This window comes from Neofelis nebulosa, chromosome 11, assembly GCF_028018385.1.
Source record: "Neofelis nebulosa isolate mNeoNeb1 chromosome 11, mNeoNeb1.pri, whole genome shotgun sequence".
Classification (NCBI taxonomy): domain Eukaryota; kingdom Metazoa; phylum Chordata; class Mammalia; order Carnivora; family Felidae; genus Neofelis; species Neofelis nebulosa.
Window position 1 is genome coordinate 75300722 of NC_080792.1, and position 18791 is coordinate 75319512.

Below are 18791 nucleotides of genomic sequence, written 5' to 3' on the forward strand. Positions count from 1 at the left end.
TGACAGAGGCGGCATTTTGCGATACATCATAGTCTTCACTGACGTGCTCTGCCCTGAACACCTGCTCTCCTGGGCTGAGGCTGATGGACAGGAATCCCTGGGAGAGTCTCTATCCCTGTGGACAGCTCATCCCCCAACCATCTACGGGCTCCACTCAGCGCTTGGTCAGGACACTGATTTTGTGACATAGCCTCAGTGCTGCTCTCACGGAGCTCAAGCCTCATGGGGACAACAGACACAAACCCCCTGTGCTGTCAGGGGTGGGCTGTCACTCCCTCAGTCACTGCAGTGGTACCTCTATCCAGGCTGCACTCTGAAGGAAAGTCTTGTGTCCCAAACCAGGGCCACAGGGGCTGTGATCTCAAGGACAAAGCCTGACTTTTCTCCACCTCTCTATCACTCAGATGAGATAGCTTTGACAGAATCTTCGGGGTCCAGGTGGCCTGGGGTACTAGAAATTCATTCATCTTGTCACGGGAAGTTGAATGAATGATTGCTCTATACACAACATCTGGACACAAATTGAGGGGACTGTAGCTGTTCCCACTGCAGAGAGTGGTCAGCCCCAAATCCTTTTGCCTTAGAAACTCTGTCTTTTGGTAATTTTATGAGTATTATGGTTCTGAGTGCCTAAGTAGAGTCCCCTCAAAGGGTTTCATTGGGCATTATGTTGACCTTTCCTACCTGGAAGATTAGACCCACAATATAAATAAGTGATTTTAGAAAAAGGATATAAACCCCTCTTATACTGAGAGCAGAACAAATTCCTGCACAGCAGGGCCTTTCTCTTTCCCAGGAGGGTCATTCTCAGGTTAGGGAAACACAGGCATCAGGGAAGCCAGAGGTGGGAAAGGAGAGGTTCACCCAGAGACCAGCAGGGGGCACTGTGACACTGTGTCTGGGGTTTTCTGCAGGACAGGGGCATCCAGCTGGGCAGTCTTCCACTGACAGAAAGCAAGGACTGGGCCCCTTGCGTCCAGTGGGGCCAGGGCAGGTGTGTCCGGTCAGGACCTGGAGGAGTTCCTGGACCTGGGCCTGTGTGTGGTCCCAGCAGCTGCTGCCTCCAGGCCCACCCAGGGGGAACGCAGTGCATCAGGAAGTCTCCAGTCCAAGGGCCACAGACCCTGTGTGTGCACATGGAGAAGAGGGAGGGGTGGGTCTAATTTGCATGAGCAGCCCCTCCTCTGTGACCCTGTGGACAGGGGATAAGACAGGCCAGGGGCAGTCCAGCCCCAGCTCTGTGGCCTAAGAAGGGCGTCTCTGTGTGTCACCATGGCCTGGATCCCCATCCTCCTCATGCTCCTCTGTCACTGCACAGGTAGGGACAGGATCCAGGGCACCAGGGTGGGCCCACGGCCAGAGTCAAATCCCTGTGGCTCAGCTCCCTAATCTCATGTACCCTGTCCCTTGTCTTCCCTCTGCTGTGTCTGTGTTTGCAGGTTCCCTGTCCCAGCCTGTCGTGACTCAGCCAGCCTCCGTCTCTGCATCTCTGGGAGCCACAGCCAGACTCACCTGCACCCTGAGCAGGGACATCAATGTTGGAAGCTATAACATATATTGGTACCAACAGAATCCAGGGAGCCCTCCCCGGTATCTCCTGTACTACTACTCCAGTACACAGTTGGGACCTGGGGTCCCCAGCCGCTTCTCCGGGTCCAAAGATGCCTCGGCCAATGCAGGGCTTCTGCTCATCTCTGGGCTGCAGCCTGAGGACGAGGCTGACTATTACTGTGCAATCGGGCACAGTAGTGCTGGTCACAGTGACACAGACACATGGGGAAGTGGGACAAATATCTCAGCCTGCTCACATCCCTGCACTCTGACTCTCTTCCAGTTGAAAATAACTTGAATGCACACCGACTGTCTTTGGAAGTAGCTTCTAGGTCACAATACCCTTCCTCATCTCAGTGTCCTATTCAACCTCTTTGTACTGTCAGGAAAACAAACAAGCCAACAAACAAAGAGGCAACAAAGAAACCCACGACAATGCAGACATTTTGTCTGGTGGTTGAAGTGTAAAACTCAGAGAGTGTTGAGCTGGCCCTTTTTCTCTTTACAAAGGCACATCCACTGTCTTAGTTTTCTGATCAGAGTCTGGACCATCGCAGCAGGTGGACAGTCCTCCAGAATGTGGACTCTGTTCCTCCAGGGGTTGGGGCAGAGGCTCCCTTCCCTCCAGGTTCCTGTGCTCAGAGCTGGCTGAATAGCTGTGTGTTCCAGGTAGGATGTACTAAATAAGATTGATGCCGAGGGAAGACTCACAACAGAAAAAATAGCAGGCACAGAGCTGGCTGGGCAACCAGGCCAGCTACTTGCCCCTTAAATTGTGACATCGGAGGAGGGGGGTTAGCCAGGGGAGAAACTTTAGGTGTCAGCAAAACTCTCAGTAGTGCTTGTGAAGGTAAAATGCAGTGCTCCTTCATTGCTACAAAATGCTGGGTCTGCTCTTGGGAAGGTGGGAAGTAGATCCCACAGATGTGAATTTACCAAAGCTGACACCATCAGGCACTTTGGGTACCCCTGTGGCTGGTTTCCTGAACTCCCAGGCCCTGACTCTGTCCTCCTCTCTTCTCCTGTGACATCAGGGCTCATCAGTGATCCAAGCAGCAGGGAGGCTGTGGGGCGACAGGGCAGGATGTCCCCTATCTGTGCACAAAGAAGTCCAGCCCTGTGTCTTTCCAGAAGGAAGTTCTTCCATTTGTGACAACATGGACGAACCTGCCAGATGTTACCCTAGGAGAAATCAGCCCTACAGAGAAAGACAAATGCTATATGATCTCATTTATATGTGGAATCTACAGGAAATATAATGTTAAAAATTACTGTACAGTTTTACTGATGTCGATGAGTTAGAATAGGGTAACACGTACCAGGACAAGAAGGATATTTGTATAAGTCCAGCGTCTTACATAAATTTTGATTTTGAACTGTTAATTTATAGTGATGAAAATAAACATAACAAAATTTATTATTTTAATCACTCTGTATTGTGCAATTCAGAGATACTGAGTATACTCACAATGTTTGTAACCACCACAAGTGTCCATTTGCAGAGCTTTTTCATCATCCCAAGCACCCAACAGGGGAATGGGTAATCTGGAATGGCAGAGGAGCCAGGCCCCAGGAACCCATGCCAATGCAGGAAGCAGCAGAGGGCAGAGGGCAGCTCCCATGGGGCTCTTTGCCGATGTGGCCTGACCCAGGTGGGATCGTTCGTTAGGCTGTGCTTCTTACCCCAGAATGACCACGTGGGTGCACGCTGCAGCCCATGGCACGCAGATCCGTGTGCCCACTGAAGGGGGTCCAGAAACTCCACTTTTATTTCCCAAAGTGTGTCAGGGAACATCCGTGAGACCTGAGTTACTCCTATGAGGCATCTGCTATATGATTCATGCTTATTCTTGTCTGAATTCCCTGCAAAATCCATGTGTGCTCTCCTCTAGAGACTGAGGAAAGGCCTCATTTTCAGTCTACATTCTCTGTGTTTGTCAAGGGGAACTGGCACTTATTTCTTATCTTTTTATTTATATTATTTGGGTATTCTTAGGTTTATTTATTTTGAGAGAGAGAGAGAGAGAGAGAGGAAGGAGCAGAGAGAGAGGGAGTGAGAATCCCAAGTAGGCTCAGAACCCGGCTCAGGGCTCAATCACAGAAGTGGAGATCATGACCCGAACTGAAATCAAGAGTTTGACACCCAACCGACTGAGCCACCCTATTTCTGGCCTTTTGAATCTGTACCATGGATAAATGTGTCTGTTTGGGGACTGATACCATACCAATTATAGGTAATGTAGAAAATGCAAAGTTTGATAGATGATAGAGAGATAAAATATACTCACGTGATCTATAGCCATGCACCGTCATTGATCTACCTCATCCAGTTCAGTGCAGAGGTAATGGGGACTGGCCCGCCAGAATGGGAAGTGAAATGAGAAAACTGGGCTGTCCCCTCAGGGCTCCCGAAAAAGGCTGTTGAGGGGCGTGCATGCTCTCCAATCTTGACTCACTGGGCGGAAACATCATCCCCCAGCGGTCGATGACTCTTGGCCCCAACAACACAAGTCTCTAAGCAGTGGGAGGAGCCCAGGGTGATTCATGCTGAGGAGGCCCTGTGTCTGCAGCAAGGACTGAGGTGTGGTGGCACCTGCAGCACAGGAAGAAGCCCTGAAGGAGGAGAAGATCTGGCCCTGTGTGGGTGGACAGTATGCCAGGCTAACTGAAGTCCTTAGTGCCCTGGTCTCTCTCTCACAGCTCCAGGATGTCCCTTCCAGTCATGAATATGGCTGGACACTGAGACAGCAGGGGGCGCTGTGGGCCTGTGCCTGAATGGTGTCTGTGTGGGGAGGGGTCCCAGTTGAGCACCCAGGCCTGGAGCCCTGCCTTGTGCCCTCTACAAAATTGTGCCTAGAGGAGTTTCCCTAGTCCCACCCACCCCACACTCAGCTGTCACCACATTCAGTCCCAGGGGAGGGAGAGATTTGCATGAAGGCTTCCTCTCTCTCTTCCAGGAAGGGAGAGGATAAGAGAGGCTTTGTGCAGGTCTCTCCCTTGAGGGCTCAGAAGCACAGCCTGGGATGCCTCCACCCTGGCCTGGACCCCTCCTCTCCTCACCTTCCTTGCTCTCTGCTCAGGTTACTGGCTGTGGAAAGCAGAAGAATTGCTTCTGGGGACCCCTAAGTTGCTTGTTTCCCCCATTTTGAGAACACACTGTGAGTAATAACCTGATACTGACCTGTGTCTCCACTGCTGTGTTGCTGGGTCCTGGGCACTGTGTTGACACAGGAAGCCTCTTTATCAGGGTCTGTGGGCTAGAAGGTCACCCTCACATGCACTGGAATCAGCAACAATGTTGGGTCGTATTATGTGGGCTGGTACCCACAGATTCCCCACTGTGTCCCCAAAGCTGAAATGCTCAGAAGCACTGGGCCCTCCGGGATCCCAGCTGGGTTCTCGAGAACAGGGCCTCTCTGATCATCTCAGGCCTGCGGCCTGAGGACGAGGCTGGTCATTACTGACACAGTGCTCTAAGCCCGTGGGCAAATGATACAGCAACGTGCCCCTGTTTCCCATGGTCACTGCCAGTGACAAATAAACAGGGAGACCGTGGACACCCCGGAGGGTCTGAGGGTCTGACTCTCTGAGCACAGAACAACTATGAAGAGTCAGTGACAGTATCTTCCCCTCCTGTTGTTTTCTTCTAAAAATAAGACAAATCTCTTAAGATAATTTACAGGCATAAAGTGCAGTCATTTAAATGGTACGATTCAGTGGTCTGTAGTATGTTTCCTGAGTTTGGCAAACATCATCAGGATCAAATTGACGACATTTCCATCACCTGCAGAAAAAATCCCTGACCCCCGAGCAGTGAGTCCATGGCCCCCCTGCATCAGCCCTTTGGAGCCGAAAATTCCTTTCTGTCTACAGTGATTTTCCTGTTGTGCACATTTCACAGGTGCCGAATCACAGACCACGTGCCCCCGGAAACACACCATTCAGTGGCATCAGCGTGTGCATTGTTGTAGGGATATCACGGGCACCGTATATAAATACAGGGAATGTTTCATCGTTTCCTCTAGAGACGGATTCATCATGTGCAGAGGACACGCGGATCTATCTAGATGGCTGCAATTTTAATAGAGGCTGTCGAAATAACATAATTATTTTCCATGATGGTGTGTAATCACAGATTCTTTTTTAAAAAGTTTATTTTCTGATGGCTATTTTCCCACATTGTCATTTTTTATTTTGTAGATTTCTGCATACTGCAATTTTGTTCAATAGTTTAGCCGGTGTTGTTTATTATTATGAAGAATAATATTATGTGTTACGGTACATATTTCAAGATTTTTGTCTCCTACATTTTTCCTTTCCTTGTGGTGGGGAGGTGGGCTCTGTGGCCTTTCTCTTTTTCTCATTCCCTCATGCCCGGCAGACTCTACATGTCTCCTCCCCCTCTTTTTCCTTAGTGAGATGTTTCCAGAGCGTCCCTCCTGACTTCGCTTTCTCACCCATCTGCCCACAGCACTGCATCTGAGACCTCCCGTTTCACTATTGCTTGCCCTGGATGCTCGTCCTGTGGTCAGGGCTGGGGTCTCTCCACTTGCTGTCCTGTGTCTTCACTCTCAGGGGCTTTTTCGAGTGATGGTGGTTAGACCCACGGCTAGCTTTCCCCTTCTGTCACCCCAGCCTTTTCGGGAACTGACTTCTCTTTCCACTGACATGATTTGTGTTGTGAACGTGGGAACGAGGCCACCAGGGATTCTGGGCTGGTTTTGTGTCATTTATCATTTATTTTCACTTCCAGGTTGGAGAAGTTGATACATAATAAGTCTCATGTGGATATTACTTCAGCTACCCAGAAATTTTCATGAAAAATATTGTTAAGTCTAAACTAATAACAATAAAAGGACACCTCCCTTAACAACAGATACCTTTAAAATTATTTCATTTTTTTCTAACTTACTTTGATATAAAGGGTGAAAATGAGCAGACAAAGATAATTTTAAGAAAACTGTTACTTAATATTTGTCTGAAATTTCTTATTAATAGACTTAAATGTCACTAAAACCACAGGTAGAGAGTAGAGAGAAGAAGGCAGGTTTCCAAGTTAAGGGATGAAATATATTACTTAGAAGTGTTGGAGCTACTTTGAGTTCACTCCTTGGTGAGGTACAGGCAGAGGCTTCAGCAGATGCTGTCACACAAAGGAAACTTTATTTGCCACAGATAAGGGGATCAGGGACAAGAATTATCAAAGCTGTGACTCCCTGAGTGGAGGCGAGTGGGTTCCTTTCGTTCGGGGTTAGGATGGATACCCAGAAAAGGGAGTTTTGTCATCTTATGCAAGAGTGGGCATGAGGTTGTGCAGGAATATGGAGCACAGGAGCTTGTGTCCCCATCATGTGGTAGGTCAATGAAGCTTGTCCTCCTCCTAGGGCAGAGACCTAACATGATAAAGAGGCAGAGGTCCCTGGAGGACACTCCCTGGTCCATCTGCACTGGTGGAGCTGTTGCAGGAGATAAAACTGGGCTAGGCTCCCAGGCTCTTTCTGCTGTTTGCCTCTGAAATAGATGAACATTCCTGTGGAAAGAAGGGGTGTCAGTGGGGGTCCTGCTGGTGACTGTTTTAACCTCATTAACCTGTGGGGCAAGGTTTCAATCCTGCAAAAACAACTCAAGCATGTGCTTTAGGTCAAAGTTTACTTTTGTTCCTGCCCTGGGACTTTTCCTCTGGTCACTGTCTCTGAAGCACTCAGGCTATTTCCTGGCCTGGTGGAGACTGGTAGGTTGGCATCCCCTTTGGTCCCCTCAAACCCTGAACTGCTGACCTTGTTGCGTTTCTCTTTTCTTTTCCTCCCAGGAAAGGGCTCAGTTTGTGTGCTGGGCAAGTAGAACCTGCAGGGCACAGACCACAGAAAATAGCTGGGGGCCTCAAATGAGTGCTCTTGGGGCAGGAAAGCTGTCTCCTCTTTGTATACAGAGATTTTTTTCCCACCTGGGGACCCCTTCAGTTCTGCTTTCAGAAGGCTCAGGGTATTTAGTTTAAAAACACTGTGCTAACAAGCGGCCCTGGACAGCTTAGTTAGTTAAATGTCTGACCTCAGCTCAAGTCATGATCTCCTGCTTTGTGATTTCAATTCCCAAGTCCGCCTGTCTGCTGTCAGCAAGGAGCCAGCCTAGGGGCTAAGGCAGACAGGGGGAACAACCTCAGGGTTAACAAGGGACCTTTCCTTTTGTTAACCATCTTTGCTCTGGGCTGCTTTGTCTGCAGTGCAGTGGTCTGTAGCTCAATTTACCCGTTTACCTAACTTGGTCTTTCCTCCAGTGAAAGCAGTTTTTCTGCTATAGTACTATGTTGGGGAGTTCTTCTGCCCTGAACGCCTAATCTTGCTTACCTCATATACCTTTGTATTGGGAGCCTTTGTGCCTGTCCTTATTTTAGGTCTTTTCCCTTCCCTCTCTATTGTGGGGGTTCTGCATCCCTTTCTATGCTGGGGTGCCTTTACATCCCTCTAGTCTTGGGGTCCAATCTGGTTTGCCCAAATTCAGTTGTGAGCATCCTATGGCTTTGTATTTCTTTATGTCGTATTAACCCATTGGTGTAAGCCCAGGGGACTCCTAAGCTCATCCCCTACAGTGAACATCATCTTTTGTTGTCAATAAGAAAACAAAACATGAGCCTGTTAACGATTAGTGGGTGACGCCATGAAACTTATCTTCTAGCTTCTACTTTCCAGTGTGGAGTCTGGATGGAAGATATTTTCTCACTTCAAGGAGACTGAAGAAGTCTGACTGTGCACTGTAGATAGGGACAGCCCTAACAATGGACTACAGCAAGGAATGTGAGAAATGAAGGATCACAGGGTGTCTGACTTGGGAGGCCCTAAAGAGAGTCTCATACATTCTCAGTGGGAACAGTCATCACAGCCATGTGCCCCTGCAGCCAGTCAGCTGGGGGACTCAGCTGGAGAGGGAGCAGTATGTGGATTTGAGGGGGTGGGTGGTCAGTGAGGCAGGTGAGACTAAACCTCGAGGGGTATGTGGGATGGATTGTGATCATGCTAATGATGACCCAGGATTTTAAGAAAGTGAGGAGGGACAGGGAGTATAAGGAAGTGAAGAAACCAGCAGGAAAAGGGAGAGAGAAAATGCCATTTCTTCCATGTCCTAAGTATCCTCTCACCCATCCTCTTACTGGACAAGAGGGAGTGGTATCTGTCTCACCAGGCCTCCTGCCTTGTCTCCTTGACACCAAAGTAGAAGTAGAAATAAATCAGTTGTGATAATAGCAAAAGTATTAAATGACAGCTGAGGGGCCCCTGGGTGGCTCCGTCAGTTAAATATCTGACTTCGGTTCAGGTCATGTTCTCATGGCTACCGAGTTCAAGTGCCATGTTGAGTTCTCTGCTGACACCTCGGAGCCTCCAGCCTGCTTCCCATTCTGTCTCTCTCTCTCTCTCTGCCCTTCCCCCACTTGGGTTCTGTCTTTCTCTCTCTAAAATACATATAAACTTTTAAAAAATTAAAAAAGACAGATGAAAGCATCTCCCTCACTCTCTCAGGTAGGTTCAATTCTCTTCCACTTCCTGCACAGCTTAAAACCTATTTGTGCTCAAGGAAAAGAAAGAATGAATATATGAATGAGAGTGATAAAAGTTTTCAGAGAACAAAATATAGAAGAGTACATCTTCAGTTTGGTAAAGAGAACTATAAAACACTTTCCCTTTGTTTAACACACACGGAGATGAAGCACTGAAATCTTTCCCACCACGGGTAGGGAGCAAGGGCACCATGTCCTATCTCAACACTGCTGTTCCACATAGGACTGGATGTGCCCGTCAGAACCATAATGCAAGACAAACAATGAGAGGCATACAGATGAAGAGGAGCAAGAGATAGTTGCCCCAATTCCAGGTGAGAGAATGATCTCCATGAAAACTACAAAGGAAGCTACAATTAATTATGCAAATATATAAATTCAAAGAGTCATAAATAATTTTGGAAACATTTTAGAATAAAGATCAACATAGAAATATCATATAGATGTGTATATACTAGCAATAAATCAGTGAAAATAATTTAAAAAAACCCTTAAAACCACTCGATGAAGTGTTTGGGGTATGTTTATTAATACAGGTATAGGCCACAGGTACTAAAATCTGGACAATGCTGGTAAATGTAATCAAAGTGGACCTAAAACAATGGAAAGATATGTTCTGTTCATGGATTAGAAGACTCATTATCGTAAATATGCCAGTTCTTCCCAAATTATATAAAAGTGTAATTCGGTTCCTGTCCTAGCAAGTCAGAGTGGTATGGATAGAGGATAGACACATTGGCCAAGATAACAGAACATAAAACCCAGAAATGGACCCACAGAAATAAGGATAAACAATTTTTTTTTACAAAGTTGAAGAAGCCTTTCCGAGAAGAAATGATGGACTTTTGGACAAATGGCCACAGAACAATTGTATATCCTGAAAGTAAATGAATCATACATAAAACTCACTTTATGTATATTAAAAAATCACTAAAAGGATTATAGACATAAATGTAAACATAAAGCTGTAAACATAAAAAAGGAGAAAATATTCAGGATCTAGGGTTTCTATAAAAATTTTTAGACAAGACATTGTCAGGATAACCCATGAAAAAACAAAAAACAAAAACCAAAAAATGAGACTTGTTAAAAAGGACTTCATCAAATACAAATTCATTGTTATTTCCTTTTCTTTTTAATGTAGTAAGCCAAGGAAATTACCTAAAAATATAGATTAACATAATACTCAATTCCAATGACAGAGGCTGGAATCCATTGCTTTAACGCACAGGAGTTTTCAAACATTCACGAGATAGACATATTCTCAATTGTAGGCCAGAGGAGGGACATGAAGTCTGGAGTATCTTCTGCAAAGAACTGGCAACTTACCATTTAATTGAGGTAAATGCCTCCAAATCCTATGGACTAGGGCTTCTTTGGAGACTGAAAAATGCTACATTGATCACGGGCAACACTAGAGGATCTTTATCCAAGATTCAGCTCAATGATGTGTGAATAAGCAGAAGTGAGGAAACCTGCTGGGCTCTCAGGGTTGTGGGACACAGTGGGCTGTGTGCCCTTCAGCCAGGAGGGGGCGCTGTGGGACTGCCCTGTCGTCCCTACACAGGGCCTCAGTGGGGCCCATTCACTAAAAGGAACCCTGGACTGGGGACTGGGCCCTGTACTTCCTGAGGGAGACTCAGCAGCTGCGTCCCTTCTGGTGTGGCAGAGTACCCACTTGAGCAAGGACATGTGTGTTGTCTCAATAGGTGCTTCCTTACAGGGGTCTCCCCAGGGGTGAAGCCAACCTCCATCGTCCCCAGTATGTGATGTGAGGTGGCAAGAGTGACAGCTGACAAAGATGTTCAGTGTGGAACCCTGTAGGATTGCACACGACGAATGTGGGCTTCTACCCACAACCTGGAGAAAAGGTCTCCCTGTGTCCTCAGTGCTGAGGGAGCTTCTGGGAAAGGAGAACTCTGGGACCAGAGAGGAAGCAGGGAAGGGGGAAGAAATCGGCCTCCTGCACAGAACTGGCCATGTGTCAATGTGGACCCATCGCTGCTGTGGCCTTGATCATCATCTGTATGGTTGTACAAGAGTCACCACGTCAGTCCTGCCCCGTCAATAATAGCCAAGGGCGCTGTGGACAGACTCACTATGCGGAGCCAAGGAGAGCACAGTGTGTCCTCAGGGAATGGGAGGCCACACAGGGGACACCTGGCCTGTCCCGAAGGAAGGGGATGGTGGACAGAGCAGTGGGAAGGCAGGAACTCTGATGAGATCTGCTCACCATGTCACATATGCTGTGTCTGGGCCTGAACACCAGGGGGTGGTCGTCACCTGCTTCTGAGGGTGGGCCATGACTAGAGCTGGGACCTGTATGTGGACAATGCCTGTGCCCTCTGCTCAGGACTCCAAACTGTGACCTCCCCTCTCCTGGCATGGCCCCAGAGACCACCTCCCCGTCCAACCCACCTGACATCCTCAGGCAGAGGGACTTGACCCAGGGTCAGTGAAGTGTCAGAGAGCTGCTGGTCTGATTTGCATGGATGGGCCCTCCCTCTCTCAGAGGATGAAAAGGGGAAGGAAGGGATTAGAGGAGATCTGCTCAGCTGTGGATCCACAGAAGGCAGGGTCGGTGATGACCTCCACCATGGCCTGGTTCCCTCTTCTCCTCACCCTTCTCATCCACTGCACAGGTGACTAGATGAGGGAACAGAGGAAGTGGTCCAGGGAGGACATGTGGGCCTTGGATTCTCCTCTGGTCTCCAGACCCCAGCATCACGCTCTCTTTGTCTCTTCCCTTCCAGGGTCCTGGGCCCAGTCTGTGCTGATTCAGCCGCCCTCAGTGTCTGGGGCCCTGGGCCAGACGGTCACCATCTCCTGCGCTGGAGGTGCCCACAACATCGGTATTGTTGGTGTGATCTGGTACCAACAGCTTCCAGGAAAGGCCCCTAAATTCCTCATCTCTGCTAATAGCATTCAACCCTCAGAGGTTTCTGGTCGATTTTCTGGCTCCATGTCTGGCAACACAGGCTCCTTGACCATCACTGGGCTCCAGGCTGAGGACGAGGCTGATTATTACTGCCAGTCTGTTGACACGACTCAAGGTGCTGACACAGTGCTCCAGGCCTGTGGGGAAGTGAGACAAAAACCTGCTGTCCCCACAGCAATGGGACTTCCTCTGCAGCTCTGACCTTTTGGCCAAGTCAAGTGCTTCTTTGTTTGTTTCTTACAAACTGGGGTCTGAGACCCCCCACAAGCAATATGACTACAAAGCCTTTCCACATTCTTTGAAATTCCTCTTTGAAGCCTGTCTTTGTGATCAATATACTTTGTGATGTTCTCAAACTGAGCACAAATTCCTGGGTGCCAGGAGCAGGCTGCCCTGAGGACAGGGTCCATGACAGGTCATAGCAGAAACAGGAACACAAATCCAGCTCTGTCTGAGTCAGGACACATCAGGAGTGTCCGCTATGTGTCCTGGTAACAAAAGCTCCCACTAATTGCCCCTAAATCCTCATCTATTATGATAGTTGGATCCATTGTGGATCCTGATTCCCTCTTTGCCTCCATGTCTAGCAACTCTGGCTCCCAGATCTTCACTGGGCTGAGGGCTGAGGGCTGAGGAGGAGGCTTCTGGTCCCTGCTCCTCCTGGGACAGCATCGTGGGCTCACACAGCGTCCCAGGCCCATGAGAACTGAAAGCAGAACCCCCTTCTCATCTGCTGGGAGGGCGAGGCCCCAGCAGCTGCTCAGGTTCAGCCTGTGACTTTTGCTTCTGATGCTCATGCTGCTGCCACCATGGCCCCTGGTGCAGGCAGCAGCACCACCTGGGAGTGAGGGCTCCTCCTTCCCTTCTGTCCCCAACGTCACTCACAGCAGCCCCTTCCTAGACAAAGGGTCTCAAAGGACACAGAAAGCTCATCTCGCCCATCAGGTTGTGACACAAGGTCTCTAAGTTCATGGACTGCGGTCATAGGTCCAGTGTTCTCAGCTCCCACCTGACTTCTGAGGAAGCCAGGGTCTCCATCCTTGGCCATTTACCTATTTCTAGAAGTTTCCAGCCCTATGTAATCCTCGTATTAGTCTTCAGTAGAAATAACTGTTCTTTTGGCTCTTTGGGATGATGTCTTCTCTCCCTGCAGCACCAGCCCCAGAGTATATATGACTAAATCACAATTTTTTTTGCCTTTTGTAATGAATCCCTCTCCATTCCCATCAATGCTGAGAACCAACCAGTGATTTTCTTATTCACTTGCATTGCCTACTACTTACAGAAAGATGTTGAATAACATGGCGTTTAGGTCACGTTAGCCTTTTCATCTTGTAGAAATGTCCTCCCCACCCCCATCTCATTTTATTTTCTGGATGTGGGACTGAGTTCTCTGTGTGTGGGAGACTCTGTGTTATCACAGTATACATTTTCTGTCTGTGAATGTGGAACGAGGTTGTAGACAAATGAAACTATGAGATCTGAAGGCCTTTAGTGTATTTTGTGTATTTTGTTAATGTATTATGTATTTCTTTATTTGTCTGTTTGCATCTAAATTAGAATGCATCTAAATTAGAATTATTATAGTCCAATAATAATTTCAGGAGTAGATTCCAGTGATTCATCCCCTATGTAAACACCTAGTGCTCATCCCAACAAGTGTCTTCCTTAATGCCTCTTACCCATTTAGCCCACGCCCCCCCCCACAACCCCGAGCAACCCTCAGTTTGTTCTCTATATGTAAGAGTCTCTTATGTTTTGTCTCCCTCTTTGTTTTTATATTATTTTTGCTACCCTTCCCTTATGTTCATCTGGTTTGTATCCTAAGTTGCTCATATGAGTGAAGTCATAGGATGTTTCTTTCTCTGACTGGCTAATTTCACTTAGCATAATATCCTCCAGTTCCATCCCCGTAGTTGCAAATGGCAAGATTTCATTCTTTTGATTGCCGAGTACTTCTCCATTGTATATATATACCACATCTTCTTTTTCCATTCATCTCTCGATGAACATTTGGACTCTTTCCATACTTTGGCTATTGTTGATAGTGTGCTAGAAACATTGGGCTGCCTGTGCCCCTTTGAAACAGCACACTTGCATCCCTTGGACAAATACCTAGTAGTGCAATTTCTGGGTTGTAGGGTAGTACTTTTTTTTTCTTTTTTCTCACTCACTTTTTAAAAAAATATAACTTATTGTCAAATTGGTTTGCATACAACACCCAGTGCTCATCCCAACAAGTACCCTCCTCAATGCCCATCATCCACAGGTAGTTCCATTTTTAGTTTTTTGAGGAACCTCCATACTGTTTTTCAGAGTGACTGCACCAGTTTGCATTCCCACCAGCAGTGCAACTGAGATCCTTTTCCTCTGCATCCTTGCCAATATCTGTTTTTGCCTGAGTTGTTGATGTTAGCCATTCTGACTGGTGTGAGATGATGTCTCATTGTGGTTTTAGTTTGTGTTTCTTTGATGATGGGTGATGTAGAAACTTTTTTCATGTGTCTTTAACCATCGGGATGTCTTCTTTGGAAAAGTGTCTATTCATGTCTTTTGCCCATTTCTTCACTGGAATATTTGTTTTGGGGGGAATGGTTTGGTGTTTGAGGGTATGTGGAAAAGGCTGGGACAATCCTGTTTGTCCCCTGCCAGCAGGGACACCATACAGGGCCTCCAGGGTTTCAGGCATCAGTGTGCTCACTAGATGATGCTGACCTGCCAGGACCTGGGGATTATCACCACCCAGACCACCTCTATCGCTGTATTAGTTCATTAACGCCTCCTCTGTGTGCTGCCACTTGTGAAAGCCCCGGGCATGGAATCTGGACAGACAGACAGAAAGGGTTCACTTGAGTGCAGCCAGTCCACCCCCATGGAAGTTTCTGTAGCTATAAATATACTATGGGGAGCTCAGTCTGCACAACAGAGCTGGGTATCTACCATGACCTGGGCTTCTCTACTACTCACCCTCCCCACTCTCTGCACAGGTGAAGTCAGGCCTTACCCAGGACAAGTGGGAGATCCCCCCACCCTGATCCGGGAGATCCGGGGTCACTGCCCCACACCTTGCACAGGGCTCTTCACCCAGTCAAGTGGGACAAGACCTCTCTCTGCTGCCCTTGTTCCACCCATCTTGTCTCTGTTACTTAGCTTCACCAGCACTAGTCAGAGTCAGCGACTAGTCCTCACTGAGGAGATCTCTGCCGTCACGGCCAAAGCAACACAGGCCTACCTAAGGCCATGATGTCCATCTGGATGGATATTCAAGAATGACCACTGTCCTTTGCCATCAATGCTAAGTAATAACCATTGATTTTGGCTTTTTAATTACATTTTCTAGCTATTGAGGAATAATTCGAAAATAAAAGAAGTGAAGATCTCCTTTACCTGCTCTTGATCTTTGTGGAAATCGTCTCCTCACTACTGCAGGAACCCAGATATGGGCCTCAGGACTGCATCATCCGTGTGTGCGAGAGTGTGTGTTTTACCATATTATATACATGTATCTGTTTGTATTTTTATGTGGGTTTTATTAGGATATGGTGTTAAATCTAGTGAAAGGCCCTTTTGAGACCAATTGGGGCAATATGGTCATATCTCTTGATGTAATAATATGGTGTGTAATATAAAACTCTTTCTTATTGTGTAACCTAATTTGTATCATTGGAATCAATCACACTTAATGATACTATCAATTTGTAAATATGGTATTGAGGTCTCCTTGTCAATATTTTGTACCCAATATTTCTATCCATATTTCATGATACTGTTCTATTCTTTTCCTTTTTGTGAAAGGTATTTTGAAAGTGTATTTATGAGTTTTATAACGTTTTTAAAAGAAGTAAGAAATATTCAATACCGTGTTATATTATGAAAAAATATGAAGCAAATAAATTGGAATCATCTAAATTCTGAGGTTTTGTTAGATGTCCCTTGTGAAAACATCTGTACCTAATGTATTTCTGTGGAGTGGTTCTGTAATAACATTTTCCATTTTTATATTGAAATTGGTCTATTCAGTCAATGTATTTCTAGGGCAGCCAATTTTGTAACTTCTAAGAAATTACGTATTTAATGTATTCTTACTAAGATGTACCACTTACAAGTTTTTTTTCTTCATTTTTCCTTTTTCCATGTGAGATTAACAGGATGCGCTGTGGGACAGCCCTGTGGTCCCTACACAGCTGGTCAGCGAGGACCAATCACTCAAAGGAGACCAGACCTTGAGGCTTTGTGGTGTCGCAGCAGGTGCTACCTCCCAGGGCTCCCCGGGCAGGAGTTCCACCCCCATCCTCCCCAGTGTGTGGTGTGAACTAAGCTCCAGCACCAGGGCTCAGGGAGGGGCTGGGCAGTCACTGGATGGACCTCATTTGCATGCACAGCCCCTCCTGTGGCAGAGGGTAGAGGAGGAAAGGAGACCTGGGGCAGCCCAGCCCAGTGTGGGGACCAGGGTTCTGTCACCATGACCGGGGCGCTGCTCCTCCTCCTCCTCCTCCTTCACTGCACAGGTAGGGACAGGCCTTATGGACACGGGGTGCTCCCCACAACACCCCCCCTCTGCTCAGAATCCTGAACTTTGGTTTCCATTTCTAGCCGAATCCGCAAAGGGTGTCCGTGTTTGCCGGTTCCCTGTCCCAGCCTGTGCTCACTCAACCACCCTCCCTCTCTGCATCTCTGGGAACAACAGCCAGACTCACCTGCACCCTGAGCAGTGGCTACAGTGTTGGCGGCTACCATATATACTGGTACCAGCAGAAACTAGGGACCTTTCCCAGGTATCTGCTGAGATTCTACTCAGACTCAGATAAGCACCAGGGCCCTGGGGTTTCCAGCCGCTTCTCTGGGTCCAAAGATGCCTCGGCCAAGGCAGGGCTTCTGCTCCTCTCTGGGCCGTAGCCTGAGGACGAGGCTGACTCTTCCTGTGCTACAGCTCATGGCAGTGGGAGAAGCTTTGGCTACTCACAGTGACTCAGATATGGAGAAAGTGAGTCATAAACCCCTGGGTCCACAGACCTTGTGTCTGAGCCTCTGTTATTGGGAAGCTTCTGTGAGGCTCCTGTGGGGGAGACACCTCTATGGTGAGAGCTGTCCTTGAGGAGGAAGGACGGACACACAGATGATGCTCTTGCCTGAGACAGCACACGTGTCCCAGGAGCCCACGTGAATCAGGGAATGGAGCCCAACTGCACATGCCCCTGGGTCTGGAGAAACTTAGCAAGAACAACTATTTTACGACCAAAATCTCTGGCTCTCCCTCTAGTCATATCTCCTTTACTACTCGCAGAATATTCACTTCACACACTCATGTTCATCAATTATATGTTTTGTATCTGTTTTCCCACATCTAGAAATTCTTTGGGACACACAGTGAGGGTCCTACAGTTTAACTGAATTTAACGCTTAGTTTATCTGCGGGAGATAGTGTCAGATCCACAGGTGAAGGGCTCAGCACCAGGAGGCTGCTCCCCATTTTGATGCCAACAACAACTAGTAGATGGCCTGTACCCTCTGTCCAACGTGGCTACACGTCGAAGGTTTCCACGACTCCCTCCTCGAGTTCCAGTAATTTGCCAGATCAACTCACAGAACCAAGGGAGACACTGACTCCTTTTGTCAGCTCATTAAAGATATGATGAAGGGGTCAAGTAAACAAATAATGAAGAGACACCTATTGCTAGGTCTGGGAGCGTCTTGAGCACCAGAGCTTCAGTCCCTGTGGAGTTGAGGTGCATCTGTGCTGGGAGTGGATGTGTTCACCAAACCGGAAACTGTTCAAACACTTTACTTTGGGATTTTTTTGAGGAATTGGGTAGACGTGATTGGACATTAACTGCACTGTCAGTCTTCCCTCCCTGTCTCAAGTATGAGGGGGTGAATAATTGCAGGCTCTGATCAAGGCTTGGTCTTTCTGGGGACCAGCCCCTTCCAGGAGCCATCCAGAAGCCCACCCAGAGTCATGTCATTAGAACTAAGATGCTTCTAGTGCTCTTGTCACTTAGGAAATGACAAGAATTTCAGAAACTCTGTGTCAGGATCCAGGGCACAGAGACTCCTATATAATTCCTAAGATCACACAGTTCGATTGTCTCAACTGGACAAGGTGAACTAGACAGTCATGTTCATCCACAAATCTCAGGCCAGAAACTGTGACTCTTGTGTTACTGACAACACATCTATACTCGATATGTTAATAAGCACCTTGGTCATAGACACAATTTTCTCTTTCACCCATCTGACAAAAAGTGAGTCACAACGTCTTCAGACTCACCTCATCCCCTCCCCCTCCCGACACAGGCTCCTCTTCTCCCCTCTGCTCCTGCCTCCTTCAGGCCTTCAGTCTCTCCCCATGGCTCTTCAGGTCTGAACCCCATCTCTATGTTAGGATTTCAGAGAGAAGTAAAATCTTACAGTAATTTCCTCTCTCTAGGGTTCATCTCTAGGGAGGAGAAGTCACAGATATTGGACTGGCAGGAAATCCCCTCATCATCTGATTTTCGCTCTCATCTCTGCTTATAGTTTCCATGCCCACCAGCCTCAGTAAATCTCTGTAATTTGACAACAACATTATTGTGTTTGTGACAAATGAAGGTTCATTCAGCCTTTGAGTATTTGCCCACAAAAGCCATTAGTACAATGACTTTTCCCCCTTCAAACTTACTGAGGTTCCACAAAAGGTAACTGTTGACATAGCCAACAAAGGAAGGATGGGCTACATAGTTCAAGACATGACAAATTTTCCTGTTTTTGAGAATA

The 18791-nt window shown here is 47.4% G+C and overlaps 1 gene segment (V, D, J or C); it reads left to right on the plus strand.

Annotated features, from left to right (window-relative positions):
* The first annotated feature begins 1123 nt into the window (after positions 1–1123).
* Positions 1124–17208, plus strand: LOC131489674 (immunoglobulin lambda variable 5-37-like). The segment is given in 3 exon segments: positions 1124–1318; positions 1440–1613; positions 16837–17208. Coding segments are annotated over 3 exon segments (318 nt in total).
* The last annotated feature ends 1583 nt before the right edge of the window (positions 17209–18791 follow it).